This window comes from Bombus pascuorum, chromosome 7 (assembly GCF_905332965.1).
Source record: "Bombus pascuorum chromosome 7, iyBomPasc1.1, whole genome shotgun sequence".
NCBI lineage: Eukaryota > Metazoa > Arthropoda > Insecta > Hymenoptera > Apidae > Bombus > Bombus pascuorum.
In genome coordinates, this window is record NC_083494.1 from 12,009,622 (window position 1) to 12,024,880 (window position 15,259).

Below are 15,259 nucleotides of genomic sequence, written 5' to 3' on the forward strand. Positions count from 1 at the left end.
TGCGTGAACAAAATACGTGAAATATTCTAAACATTCTCAGTTATTATACTTAGCTCTTGATCTTAAATTATTAGAAGGTTATATCCTATTCCAGTAAAGCTGCCTTGAGCATCGGTCGTTTACAAAAATAGGGAATTTTTATTAGAAAATTTGTATGAAAATACAAATATATATATACATTTAGATATATAGAGCTATATATATATATATATATATATATAGACATATATATATATATATAGACATATATATATATATAGATGACCATATACTTCTATTAGATATCCTATCTATAGTCCCTTTTAATATCTGTAACAATCAGCTACGCATTCAGTTGCTTAAGCGAATAACACGAAAGATGGAATTTCTTAACGATCATGACACATTATTCTTTCAGGTTTATTCTTTCAAATTAGCGTGTTCACCATTACGTGTAGCTTGAAGCATTAGAAAAAGAACTAGGCTCGAGTGTTCCGTCGGATTCAGTCACATCCGGTACTTTGGACTCTACACCCGAGCAATATGATCAGACAAGTTCGAAGAAAAATCGTTCGATCTTCTTCTCGAGAGTTATATAAAACTCGATCAGAGTTTATCGCAGATTTACTGTTTAAGAAATCTACCAATGTTTTGATCCGGCAACATGCAAGAAGAAGAATGCTTTGTTGCCACACTGAACGCCGCAAACATTGCAAGTGTAAGGATCGTTTTCACCGTGATACCCCATATGGATAGTATACATCACTAGGTTAGCAAACACAATGTTACAATGTTGACAAATGATTTTCTGGTTCAGTGTAAACTTGCTGCAGTCGTAACCTGTTTGCCCAAAGGAACTAAAGTCATTGGGAGTTGAAAGCTCGGACGATCGTTCCTGTTGCTCATATGATTCTTCTTCATCGGATTCCTCGACCACTTGACGATCCAGTTTCACAGCTTTTCCCTTGCGCCTGCTAGTACCTTTAGATTTTGATCGTTGAAAATTATTAGAAGTACTGGATTTACTAAGGTCTAAAGGTGCCTCCTCTATTTCATCTATAATGTTCATCAAATCAGGCTGAGTGGAAATCATATTGCGAAGTGTCTCATCATCATCTGAATCAATGTCCTCATCGGCGACTAGCTTTTCAGGTGAATTGTCCATCACCCTTTCTCCGTTTAACATTCTCAAGTAGTCCATCATCATTTTAGATTGTATTCGGTCGAATTCTTTTATGATATTGTTGCCCTTGGCAGCGAGGAAGGGCATTAAATGGAAGCGAGCGAATATCTGATTGTATGGGAAATCCATGAATGATTGATTCTGTATGACTTCGTTGAGTCCCTTTGCGGAGGTGGCACTGCTCGCAATATTTGCGTTCAACATGTTGACGCCATTCAAGATGGCAGCGTTTAACATAATAACATTGTTCAACATATTAGTATCGTTCAATATGTTCGCACAGTTCAATATATTCGGAAAGTTGAGGATATGCGCATTACTTAAAGTATTTGCTCCGTTCAAATTAAACGCGCCGTTCAAGATATTTGCAGTGTTAAAGTTATTCACGCCATATGAAGTGCTTGGACCATACGAAGTGCTTGGGTCATACGAAGTACTTGCGCCATGCGAAGTACTTGCGCCATACGAAGTGCTTGGGCCATACGAAGTGCTTGGGCCATACGAAGTGCTTGGGTCATACGAAGTGCTTGCGCCATGCGAAGTACTTACGCCATACGAAGTGCTTGCGCCATGCGAAGTACTTACGCCATACGAAGTGCTTGCGCCATGCGAAGTACTTACGCCATGCGAAGTACTTGCGCCATACGAAGTGCTTGGGCCATACGAAGTGCTTGGGTCATACGAAGTGCTTGCGCCATGCGAAGTACTTGCGTCATACGAAGTGCTTGCGGCATGCGAAGTGCTTGCGCCATGCGAAGTGCCTGCGCCATTCGAAGTGCCTGCACCATTCGAAGTGCCTGCACCATGCGAAGTGCTTGCGCCATGCGAAGTGCTTGCGCCATGCGAAGTGCTTGCGTCATGCGAAGTGCTTGCGCCATGTGAAGTACTTGCGCCATGTGAAGTGCTTGCGGCATGCGAAGTGCTTGCGGCATGCGAAGTGCTTGCGCCATTCGAAGTGATTCCTCCAATCGAAGTGTTTACGACATTCAAAATATTCGCTGCATTGAAATTATTTGCAATGGCCAAGGTGTTTCCGCCATTCAAAGTATTTACAAGATTTAAAATATTCGCTGCATTGAAATTATTTGCAGTGTTCAAAGGGTTTCCGTTGTTCAAAGAATTTGCAATGTTGAAAGCAGTCGCTGCTGCACTGATATTGTTCGCGATGTTCAATGGGTTTCCGCCAGTGAAAGCATTTGCTCCATTGAAGATATTTGCGGCGTCCAAGGGTCCTGCGTTGTTCATAGTGCTTGCGATGTTAAAAGCATTACCTCCATTGAAGTTATTTGCGATATTCAAGGGACTTACATTGTTTGAATTATTTGCAACGTTAAAATTATCCGGTCCATTGAAATTATTTGCGATGTTCAAGGGGCTTACGCTGTTCGAAATACTTACAGCGTTAATAATATTCGCTGCATTCAAGTTATTTGCGATGTTCAAAGGGCTTGCGCTGCTTGAAGTATTTGCAACGTTAATAATATTCGCTGCATTCAAGTTATTTGCGATGTTTAAGTTGTTTGTACCGTTCAAAGTATTTGCAGCGTTCGCTGCATTTATAATGTTCAAGTCATTTATTGCATATATCGATAACTGATGGTTAATCGGAGACACTTCCTGTGGAAACTCTAATTGAGGTGAAGAAGCTGGAACTTGAGCGTTACTGTCAACACCGGTGCTCGGGTCTGGATCATCATCAGGAGACTTGGTCGCCTTTGGTTTCGGACCACGACGTGTTCCATATACATCTATAATAGGAAGTGGATTCGGCGAACCATCCGCATTCAACACCATCGCCGGATCGTGGTCATACTTTCTCAAATGAAGTTTCAACGAGTGACAGTACTTGGTGGCATATGAACAGTTGGCGCATCTATATTGGTAGACATTCGAGTGAGATTTAAGATGGCTATTAAGCATCGATTTGTTCACACATGAATATGGACACTTGCTGCATTTGAACGGCTTTGAGCCAAGATGATTCCGCAGGTGATATTCCAAATGATGTTTATACTCGGTGACGAAAGGACACTTAGGGCAGGATAAGAGCTTTTCAGCCTTAATATGACACCGACTATGCTCCCAGAATTCGAGTTTGGTTATGGCTATAAAAGTACACTGTTTACACTTAAAAGTTTTCACTTTGCCTTGCGAATTTAATCGTGGAACTCGGAGTCCCGGCTCCTCGTCTGCTTGCTCTTTGGAACATTCGCCTTGAGTTAACTCCGATTTGTTTTCAACTGCATTAGATGCTGATTCTTCTGTCAACTGGTTAACCATGGATCTTAACGCTTCTGAAGTGTCTTTTCTTAACGTAGAATGTGCCGTTAAATGAATCGAGAACTGTGCTCTGTAAAAGAAAATCCCCCTTTTATTTTGTCTTTGTTCGGTTTCATATTAATCTCTAAAATAAAAGATGGATTAGTTACCTGTCGTACGTTGTGAACTCGCAAATAGGACATTGCATGATATTCTTCTTGGGTGAACGCTTTTGTTTCGATTTTGTTGATTTCGTCACTTTAGCACCGTTACCTTTTTGTTTCAGCTTACTTTCGTTCTTTGAAGTGGTTCCCGAAGATTCGGGAGATGGATGACTGTTATTAAGCAGTATCTGTGGATTATAACTGTATGTATTGCTTTCTATGTTATGTGCATCGTGGGAACTGCCACTTTCCGGTGACATGCTAGATGTTGCTGTCGAGAATGATGTCGATGTAGGCGAACCAGAATTGCTCGTGGAATGATCAGGTGATACACCTGAATCGTTGTTTTTGTCTTCGTTTGGTTCTTCTTTCTATAAAAAGAGTATTGTGCACACTTTTAGTTAAAGTTACCGATCTAGATACGCTGTATCTCAAATAAAAACAAAAAAATGTGAGGTAGGAGAATAAACAGGTGGTGGATAAAAGTTGGCGAGTGGTCGGTCAAACGATAGCAAAATTAAGCCAAGTTCTGAAAGTAAAGCTACGAAGAGTTAACCGAGTCCATCGAGTTAAGTGAAACGACATTTTGTCGATCGCCGAAGAGAAACGAAGAGGGGGTTGCGGTTGGGGGGATAAAAAAACGAGAGGGTGGAGAAAGGGAAGACGCGAGTGTAGAGAAAACGAGAGGGATGAATGTGTTAAAGGGAAAAAAAGGATTTGATCGGAGAGGGGTTGAAACGATTACTCACCACGCTTCTATCGGCGCTACCCCAGGCGGGCGTGGTTGACGGTTGAAGATGAGGTGGGGGACCTTTCCCCTGATCCATGATTCGTTTTCGTTTTTGATCTGTTTGAAAACTGCTATCCTCTTCTCCGTCGCTGCTGTCTCCACTATCGTCTCTGTCCGTCTTTCTATCGTCCCTCTGCTTATCAGAATAAATAACAAATGTTTAATCGTATTTAATTTGAAGCATGCTGCTTCGAAGTTGATGCGATAATTAGCGAATATATGATAATCGTGAAAATTTAGAATTCGTATCACGGACAACAACAGATATGAAAATACGACGATCGAAGTAAAAGATTTAAGCAAGATGAAATAATGAAACGGATAAAACAGTTCGCCTTGAATCGATCTTCGATACAATACATTTGAAAAGGGTTAATATTTACAATGATTGTATGAATTTCTATGAAGAAAGGAACAGACCGTCGCGACAGCTAGCCTGCGCCTATTCTAAACCAAATTCCAAGTAAAATCATTTCACAATGTTTGCCTGTTGTTCCCGTCGTCCTTTTGCCTTATACGCACTAGGAGAACAAATTACTTTTGATGTATGGAATCAGTCAAGCTATTTTACTCGAAGTAAGATAACGAGTGGTGAAATCGTTCCGATCCAAAACACGTATCTCTATCGTTCAAAGATTCCAAGAAACGAAACATCGACCTATAAAATTATTCGAAATCTACATCTTAACGAACCAATTTATTCGATCTATCTATCTAATTAATTTCAAATATTTAGCAAACTTATTTCTCCATCGTCTTCCACTGCGTTGATATATTTACGGGAAAATGCGCATTTTGTAAATGTAAATATCCCAGTGGAATTTAAAAACAGAAATCAACTAGTAAAGGCGAAAAAATGTATTGTACCTTGCGCGATGTGTCAGACGAAAGATAAACGGCACTAGGGGTAAGGTCTACCTTATTTATTCAAGTAGAGCATACTTCAAAGGTTGAAAAACTGACAGGGTTGGAAAATCTTACTCTTGACTTCTACTGAAAATGTCATTGTCCGCCTGCCTCCGTACGACTATGGTCATAAATTAAAAAATAGCCTTTCTCTTTTGCTTGACTGTTCCACGACCAAGTGTACCCAGAAATCGGTTAATAACAAAACAACCCTTGTAATAAGGTCGTCTCGGTTTAACCTGAATTAGCAATGCATGAAGCGCCAAGTTTTCGAATTTTTACAATTTTTAAGTTGCAGTTACAAAAAATGTATAGCGTAATTTTAACCGTGATACGAATTTATCCAACGTGCTATTCCCAAAGATTAGAATCTTTTCGAACTGTAAGTTCGGAGAATTTCGCGTCGATCATCCATTGCGGAATTCTTTCGACGACGCACAAACATTCGCGTTCCAGTAAGTAAGAACGCTTACAAGTCGATTAAAGCGAACTCCATCGTGCTCGTTTGAACAAGAACTAAAAGACTTTGGTAAAGGTCGAAGGAAGAGAGTCTTTCGAAATTCTTAGTACAATCACAACAGTAGGTAAATAGAAAACTTACAACAAAGGGACGAAACGGATACAGACTCGCGAATATAGATGACTTACAGATCCGAGAGAAAACGAACTCGTTCGAGATGGACAATTAGAATTACAATAAGTATCGAAATAATGCGTGCTAAAAAATACTTAATAGAGTCTAATAAAACGAATCGTAGTCATTTCTGCAGAATTACAATTAAAATCTTTGTGAAATCGGTAACAATTATTAGAGGAATAAAAACTGTTAACTAATGATATTCGAGAATGATCTTTAAGAAATTATAATATCTATATTAAGTTACGAATTTGTAGTTTTCAGATGTGTGCAATATTGAGAAGTTTATCAAATTTGTGAACTTTGTGAAATCGGTAACAATTATCAGAGGAATAAAAACTGTTAACTAATGATATTCGAGAATGATCTTTAAGAAATTATAATATCTATATTAAGTTACGAATTTGTAGCTTTCAGATGTGTGCAATATTGAGAAGTTTATAAAATTTATGAAGCACGTCTTGTTTGAAGGTCGCCAGGCTGAAATAAAACTATCTATCTATTAAATCACGATGTAATGTTTATTTGTATAAAGTTGAAGCCTGTATCCATGCTAGACTAGAAGACAATAATACGGATGTATCAGGACAATGAATGTAAATTTGAAAGACTATTTAATGAGGCAACACTAGGGCAAACGTGAATTTCCATCGGTCACCGTACAGTGTACACCGACGTTATGGCGATTCGGAAAACAATCGGCGAGTATCGTCGCTGACTTCACAGCTGCCCTGTCTTTTTTAATTAAAATTAAAAAGAAAAAATGAAGAGAACAAAGGAGAAAGAAGTAATAAACAAGAAGACGAAAAGATTTGCGACCATATTCACGAGAAAACATATAACGTTTGTTTTTCCGATATCCTTGTTGCTCCCGACATGTTGAATTTTCTCTGTGTTTGTTTCGATCCCGTACACGATGTCATTGCTATATTATATCGATACTTTTCGAAACGTGCAAACTAAACAACGGCTAATTTCGATGCGCGCGTATACCTCGATAGAAAAGTCAATGATTCTCGGATTCGGCTTTGAAAGGAACTCGAAACCGGCGTATCGTTGCTGGCGAATTTGTAAATTGGACACGACACGCGTATACACCAGCGATTGAACATTTTAATTTATCCGTATAAAACAAACGAACAACGTAAAAAAGTGCATGATCGAATGCAAAAGGATCGAACAAATGCGCGAGAGAGAAGAAACGATCGGCGAAAACGATTCTGCTGTTCGAATTTCGATTTTTCTTACTTTTCCGTCGGATCAATTATGGATCACATGGTTTAAAATCTTGTTTGTAGCACGCTTACCTTCATTCGCAAATTGTCACATAATGTCAGATTAGAAAAATAAAAAGATTGCTAACCTCGGGATTGGAATTTTTCGCTTTCTTCATTGTCACAAACAATGGGTAGTAATCACACACTGTTAGCACTGATTTAATACGCGAACTTAATTACATAAGTTTAACATGCTAACTTAATTACACAAACTTAATCACACAAACTTGGACGATATAAACATTTTAATCTGAGAAAAAAAGCTAAGAAAATTAAAAACACTAACTCTGCCGGTAATTAAATACATACGTAAACCGACAGATACGTCAAGTACTAAATAAGTACGAAAATAGACAACTAAACCTCGTTAAGAGCGATCTGTCTTATGACTCGCAAGAACTGCCGAGCGACTGGCGAACATGACCTAAGTCCCAAAATGAAGTACTAGCTATATTTGTGGTTCGTGTGTAGAGGGCAGCTACCCTCTCCCTTTCGAGACCGACTGCCCAATCGGAGGCCTCGAGTCGCTTGGATTCGTTTTTTCAGATCCCACCCTTAACCCTGTCATGCTTCCTGCATATTGAAAATTCTTACCACTTATTATCATCACTCCATACTTACGTGACAGTCCTTCGTTCCTCCTAGACAAAACTTTTTCCTTGTTCTCAGTGTTTTTCAACGATCCTTCTTCTTCTTCTTCTACTAGTCTGAACATTTCCTCTCATCGTAGATATCGATAATTCTTTACTCCGTAACCGTTTCTTATCATTCGTAATACTTGTCTAAAGATTTTTTAAATATATAATTTTGTTTTATAACATTTTTTTAACCTTCTTACTGTACTTTTATCAGTTTACTGAGTTTAATCGAATTTCGCGATTTTACGCATCGTTAGTTAAAGAAAAAAAAAAACACAGAAGATCTAAAAGTAAAGAGTGTCTTTTAATTAACATGGGCGATTTCCAAGTGGAGAAAAGGGACGAAAAATACGTGGATACGCGTGCGCGCCCTATTCTTTTTCCGTCGGAGGCAGTCTGCTTTCTCTCCTGTTAGACAGATCGCACCCTTTCCCGCGTTTCGGGAAAGCATCAAGCTAAACCATTAGCCAAACTCGTTGTTCCCGGTTCAGAAAGCACTGATAACGGCGAATAAAATTTCCAAAGTTGTTCTCCGCTATTTTATCAAATTTGATCAAACCCGAGAAGGAGGTGCGGACAGACGCGAAGAAAACTGGTAGTATGAAAATCTTAGTAGATTTTAATAAAACTGTAGAATTCGGTGTTTTCTATATCTTGTAGAAAATGACATCTAAAACGTAACCTTAAGAATTGTCAAGGGTTTTGACCAACAGGTACAACATCTTCGATACCGTAAATCGTCTTTTAACCCTTTCGAAGCTAGGCGAGAGAAGAAGGGGAAAAAATTTCCTTCAACCCTTTCCCGTAATCTGCTTTTTCAACAAGCGGAACTATTTTCACCGTACGTTTATGACTGTACTTTTACTGTTAAAATCTCTGTCAAGAGAAAAAAGAGGGTCGCATGCGTTTCTAACAGTTCCTACGTTTCTTGTCTGCTGTACAGTTGTACGGTAACCTTTCATCGACCTTGTTTTTCCAATCTAGAAAAAGAGCAATTTTTTATCGTAAACTCTTGTCCATCGATGCTCAAAGATTTTTATGTTTAGCCAATAACCTTTTAACCCTTTACTCCTACCAGCGTGACAATATATTGACAAGATAAATTCAAGGAATTTTGCGAGCGAGGTTCCGAGTCCTTCAACTTTCATTTCCTTGTAATTTAATTTTGCACTTTTGCAAAAGCTTCCAAATTTACAGAGGTCTAGAAATAAGACGAAGAAGTGTTTCAGCCTTTCGTGAAGGAATGAAATATTTTTACATCTTACTAACCCTTCGTGTATTCATATTTTAGCCTTGTTTCTCGTTGCTAACCTGCTTTTCCGTTTACTATTTTCTGCCATAAATCCATAACGGAAAGAGTTTGGCGACATTTATATGCAAAAAGCTAATAACCGTCATGGTAATAAATAACACTATTAGTTTTCTATATTGTGCGTTACCAACAAGGGACTAGTGTACAGATTTTTGAATAATTACCCTTCGAACCCGAAACAATACAATACAGGGGTATATCCTATATAAAAGAGATCTATAAATTTTGTTTCTTTAACAACCGTTTTTTAATCCTTTCGTTTAGTCAGCTGTTTCATTTGCATTTTTCGTGAAAATCATCAAAGGCATTTTTCAAACATGATTATCGGGCTTTTTAATCGTGCTTAATAAATACTTGCATCTTTTTACAAATCAATACATATAATAAGAAGTACAAGAGTAAATAGTTTATAAGGAGATAACCTTAGATAAAAAGGGTTTAAAGATAAGTTCTTTTAAATGTGCGATACAATGACAATATTAAATACTTAACGGAACTTAAAAGATGCTAAGGTCATTCACAAAAGAACGTAGTGCACTAGCGAAGAAAACTCGTTAACTTTTGAGTAATTGGGAAAGAGGTAGTCAAAAGTGCCTTAAAACTTAAACTTGGGTAAACGAAAGGATCTGCATATTTTTCTGTTTGATTTACGGACCACCGTGTTCGTTTTTCAAGGTTTACAGCCGGAAATCTAATTTTTATCGTCCTCCCAATCTTTACGTCAACAATATACTATTACTTTGTTAACAGGGTTAAACTTTAGGGAATATCCTTTGCTGCCTTTGATTTATTTCTATTCTATTTCAGTTCTCTTTCTGTCAATTTTGCCTAGTAGCCTACCTAGTTTTGTGAACCTATGGTAATTCTTTAACCTTCTCTTTAACCTTCTTGGTAATTCTCCTGGGGCAGTTACTTTCTAAAATTATCTAAGAATATGGTGGAGAAGTATTGAGCATCAAACATCGATATTATTGCATTAATCATTTACAAAAAATCTACGAATACGAAAAATTGAATAACAAATTTTTCACACGAGAAAAAGAAAGAGAAACTTTTTGCCAGAAATTAAAAAGAGTAGGTCAGATTATTGTCTCAGACTAGGAAAAGGAATTTCCTCCTGTTCAATGACCTTCTTGTTTTCTTCCTGCTCTCGCTCTCTCTCTCTCTCCCTCCTTCTCTCTCTCTCTCTCTCCCTCCTTCTCTCTCTCTCTCTCTCTCCCTCCTTCTCACTCTCTCTCTCTCTCCCTCCTTCTCTCTCTGTCTCTCTCCCTCCCTCCTTCTCTCTCTCTCTCTCTCTCCCTCCTTCTCTCTCTGTCTCTCTCCCTCCCTCCTTCTCTCTCTCTCTCTCTCTCTCTCTCTCTCTCTCTCTCTCTCTCTCTCTCTCTCTCTCTCTCTCTCGCATCTAGCATACATCTATCTCGTTATACCCGTCTGCACCATCTTCGGATTTTAAAGCAACTTATGTAAAATTCTCACGCAAGGACTCAGCCCAATTAGGAACTCTATGTCTTTAATTTTTTTTAATTCCTATATAATATATCCTATTTACTCTTGTACTTCTCATTATATGTATTGATTTGTAAAGCGGTCATAAATGTTTGTATATTCTAAACATCATGAACGAAATCAAACCTGAACAATATTATACAATAATAAAGCAATAATCACCAATAAATTTGGAACAACAAGACAATTGGATGAAGAATGAAAGGACCTTATGCCGTATCGTTCTTGCGTTAATTGACTTAACAAATATTTCACACGATACCTGACCGCTCTTATTTACTCGTCCATTCTTGTTGACACAATAGAGATTGTGGTATTAGTACTTGTACGAAAATATGTAATTTCTAACTGTGAATATATGTTAACAAAATTCATGCAAAAAAGATGGATCAGCGGAAACACTGGCAAACGCGCATTATTTTACCTGAGCGTGGGTGTGTCGAAGTTCGTTTAAACAGCTGCTCCGTGACCCCTTTCGCACCCCTTTCGAGCTTCTCGAAATTTTGCCAGAAAAATATTTTCCCGTTCCGCCTCGCAACAGCCGTACGACAAATACGTTGCAAGCTCCTCCCTGTTCTGCCAGAAAAGTATTCTCGCATTGTGTGTATCCAAATAAAAATGACGTCGTCGTATCAAGCGTTACGTGCATCGTGTTTTCATCCTTTTGCCGTTTCTTTTCCGATGAACAATCAAACGACTGGAAATTTGCGTAGACACGCGGTAATTTTCCAACAGAAGCGATAATCGTGGAACTCGGAGAATGTCAACGCGAACAAGTTTAACGAGCACTCATCGATAAATGAGGTCGAAAATGCATAACGAGTACATTATCGCGATTTAACTCAGATTTTTATCCTTTTTAAACCATTTTTGACTCATTGTCTCGACTAATGCGATTTACTTTTTAATCACTGACCCCTGGATTCTTCGTTGTCGCTGCCAACTGATTGTATCGATTTCGACCCTTTTCCGCAAACAAAAAGTTTATCCATTCGTTGTTTACAGCTAGATGATAGAAAATACGATGTTTTCCTCTCGTCTCGATAGATGCATTTATTTATGATTTGTTTCATCGTGTTTAAACTGTTAACGAAGACAATATCTTCGAACCCACACCGTTTCATCTGTTAGTGAACATAGACAATAATTCAATAGATCCGTTATTTTTGAAGGCTAAAGTCATTTTTTTCAGCCATAACATAGCCCTTGTACCTTTGCACGCTATAATCTTCCTTTTGGCATTAACCGCAACCACGAGGCAATAATCTTGGAAACCCGAGAGACAATAGTCGGTTGTTATCTCGTTTGGGCAATGCCTATTTACTTCGCTAACTTACGAGGAAAAATAGGACGGAGTCATTGTTTTTTTGAGAAAAATTCGATGAAAAATTAGCTCGATGACGTGTGTTCTAAATAAACTTGCCTCGTCCGATGTTCGACGTCGAATTCCTATCACACGTGACGATTCGAAATCAGTGTAAATTCAAATTTGTTAATGCAAGTAACTCTTTAAAGGCGGAACGGTATTGGTTGGAAAAAGATTAATGGATGAGATTCCCTCTCGGTTAAAAAAGAAACCGTTGGGCCAGATTTTTTAACGAAAGATTCAAATTTCCAAGAAAACGAGCGGAACGGTGAATGAGGTGAAGTCTCGTGCCCCGAATCCTTGTTCCGGGCAACGGTCCAGGGGTCCAAAAACTCGGCAAGATGAATAGAAAAAAGCAGAACGGTGGCCGAGAATGTCGTGGAGGCATCGGTGACCGGCCGTTCGCGGCTGCAGCACAGCCTGCAACGCACAAATGGTGCCCTTCTATAAGGACAAACAACTGACAGCTGACCCACGCTCGTGCTAGCTTGACCCACACTTATGGTTCATCTGCTGACAGCATTTTTGTCCCCTTTGCCTACCTCGCGTTGTGATATCAAACATTTTTTCGCCACGAGATTCTTCTATCGAATGACGCTATCTTCTGCTTCTTTATATTTTTCTCTTACATGAACCTTATTGTCTTATGTATTTCGGTTTCCTTGTACGAGATACACACGTGTATATGCATATATATATGATTTTTACGTATATCTTACATGTAAAAAAATCTTCAATACAAAAAAGTAACAGATGCTTTTTCGTAGGCGACCGAACCCAATAGTAGAAAGCTTCAAGATTTCTAGCTTAGACATTAATCTCACTTTACCGGACATCTAAGCGTTTTGTTAGGGAAAAAAGAAAAAAAGAGGAAAAAATGGTGGCGTTTATAAGAGACCCCTAAGTGACGACTTGGCGGTCAGCGACGACCGATGGCAGTCGCTTTTCGAAATAGATTTTTTTTTCTCCCCTGATGCATATCCCTCCGCGCCTCACCCCCCCTTGCGTAAAGCGGTCCACGCGGACGCTGTCTGCGGATTGAAGGGCTCTCGATATTCAGTGGCCCAATCCACTCCGTGCCAGTTCTACCCACAAGTCCGCGTGTTCGTCCTGTGTTCCCCTTGCCTTTCCCAGCCCTCGTCTTTTCCTTTCTCCCCAGCTTTTTATATTCCCCGTAAATCGGAAGAACGGACATCCCTCCATTTTTTCTCTTTTTCTCTTTTTCACCCTGTTCTTTGCTTTCTTTTTTTCTCTCCCCTCCTCGTTTCGACTGGTTTTTCCGAGCGCGTGGCGCGACTCACATCGCGTATAATAAACACACATTCGAGGGATCGTTAGTCCGCTGTCAGCTTCGGAATAAAACGGTCCCGTGTAGCCAACGTGAATCGAGAGCACGGGGAGTGGAAAAAAAAAGGAGAAACAGATTATTAGACGGAAGGAACAGGTTTACAAAAAATTCGTCTCACCCATGGAATGTAACAAGGGGATCGATCTGAACATGCGATGAAAAAATATTTTTTTCCTGTCTCCTCTTCTTTTGAGAGCGCAAGGTGTCATCGAACGAGAATATTAGCTTGCATACAGACTTTTTTTTTTAGAAGTCACCTTTGAAGATGTTCCTCTTGGATTACTAATAATACGAGATGTTCTTTGTGGCATCTGGCTCGTGCCTCGTTCACGAGATCGACGATCGCTTTACAGATCCCAATCTCGATCTTTTCATCTTCGTCTCTTTCTCCGATTCCCTTGATAGCTTACCATATCTTCTTAATGACCATCCATCGGATTTCTATTACCTTAAAGGAATAATCTGCTAAGAAATGCTAATAATGGCTAATGTTCGATGGCTTCGATCGTATGATGCCTTTCGGAAATCAGAGATACGGCGATGAGGCGAAGCGAAACGGTGACTTTCTCGTTTTCGCGAAGGGCGCGTGGTCATCGTGCGGACTCGCGAGAAAAAAGAAGGGAGAGAACGAAACCAATGACGGATCCAGATTCGACAGGACGGAATTGTAGATCGGTTACGAGCGACTCGTAACCTGATAAATAAGAAAGCCGGGGGTCACAGAACCATGAGAGGGGTCAACTATTGAACAATGTCGGGTGCGCGGCCTTTTCACCCCTGGGTTAATATGCGGGCGACTAAACATCAGCACCGGACAATGCAAGATTTATAGATGGAAGCATACGTGACCATTGTCCAGCCAGATTCTAGCCCTAGCTAGCCAAAAGATTTTCGAAAACGGCTGCTGCAGCCGTCCGCTCTGTCGAATTCGCGACGATTGTCGGATGAGAAAGTCTGGAATCGTATTTTCACCCCATATTACAGAAAATCGGACACCCCGAGCGTGCGTGCGGCCTTAATGACCGACCGGCCCTAATAACAAAGCGTTTCAACGTATTTACAGATCGCAAAAACTGCGACTGTCCACTGAAACAAGCAAAAGGATAGACCGTCCAGCATTTGCACCAGCGAGCTACGATATGAATCAAGTACTGTTGTTGTTTAGTACTTACTTCTTCTACATCGCAAAATGTAGCGATTTGTCTTTAATCATCGTGATAGATAGGCGTACAATAAACAACAACGTAATCCGTAGCGCTTTACAACGGATTTACGCTACCGGATAACGGTCGAGCATCATTTATGATGGAAGCGCGTAATCGGATTCCGTTTTTACGAAACGAGGAAACGGTGGCGTTCACGTGGAGCTCTGATCATTTTCATTTATAGGGTTTTTTTTGTATCGACTGGCGAGGGGCAAGTCAGCCCTCAAAGGGCGGAGCGTGGGGCCACTGCACCCTCCTGGCACCACAAGTATGAAGGGTGGACAGGCGGGAGAAAAGGGAGATCGCAGGGTGGCCAAGGCGCACGCGTTAATTCTGGCCACTTTTCAAACGTCCTTACCCTGCTGGATTTTTTCCCTTCCCCTTCCACCTCCTATTCTCTTTTTCATTCTTTATCCTCTTCACACTCGCGTATTACTCGAGTATATATCTCGAACCATCCGCAATTTAAGTCCTGCGTGTCTGATCGCACGCACTTTCTTCGAAAGTCCTGAAACTCTAAAATCCCTCAAGGTAAAAACGAATAATTTTAAGAATAAAAAATTCATTTTTTTTCTATCTATGTTTTGCGCTTTGACATTTTTGAAGGGCATCGAAAGTAATCGGAATGTCTGTCCGAACAAATTCTCGGAAAATCCGCAAAAAGGAACATCGAATACCCATTGGTGCCG

The 15,259-nt window shown here is 39.7% G+C and overlaps 1 protein-coding gene across 1 annotated transcript; it reads right to left on the minus strand.

Moving 5' to 3' along the window:
* Positions 1-279: 279 nt before the first annotated feature.
* LOC132908865 (uncharacterized) lies at positions 280-3,722 on the minus strand. Its single transcript, XM_060963248.1, has 2 exons — positions 3,592-3,722; positions 280-3,512 (listed from the first exon to the last, which is right to left on the minus strand). Exons 1-2 carry the CDS (start codon positions 3,627-3,629, stop codon positions 620-622), a joined length of 2,931 nt encoding a protein of 976 aa, XP_060819231.1. The 5' UTR covers positions 3,630-3,722; the 3' UTR covers positions 280-619.
* Positions 3,723-15,259: the final 11,537 nt, after the last annotated feature.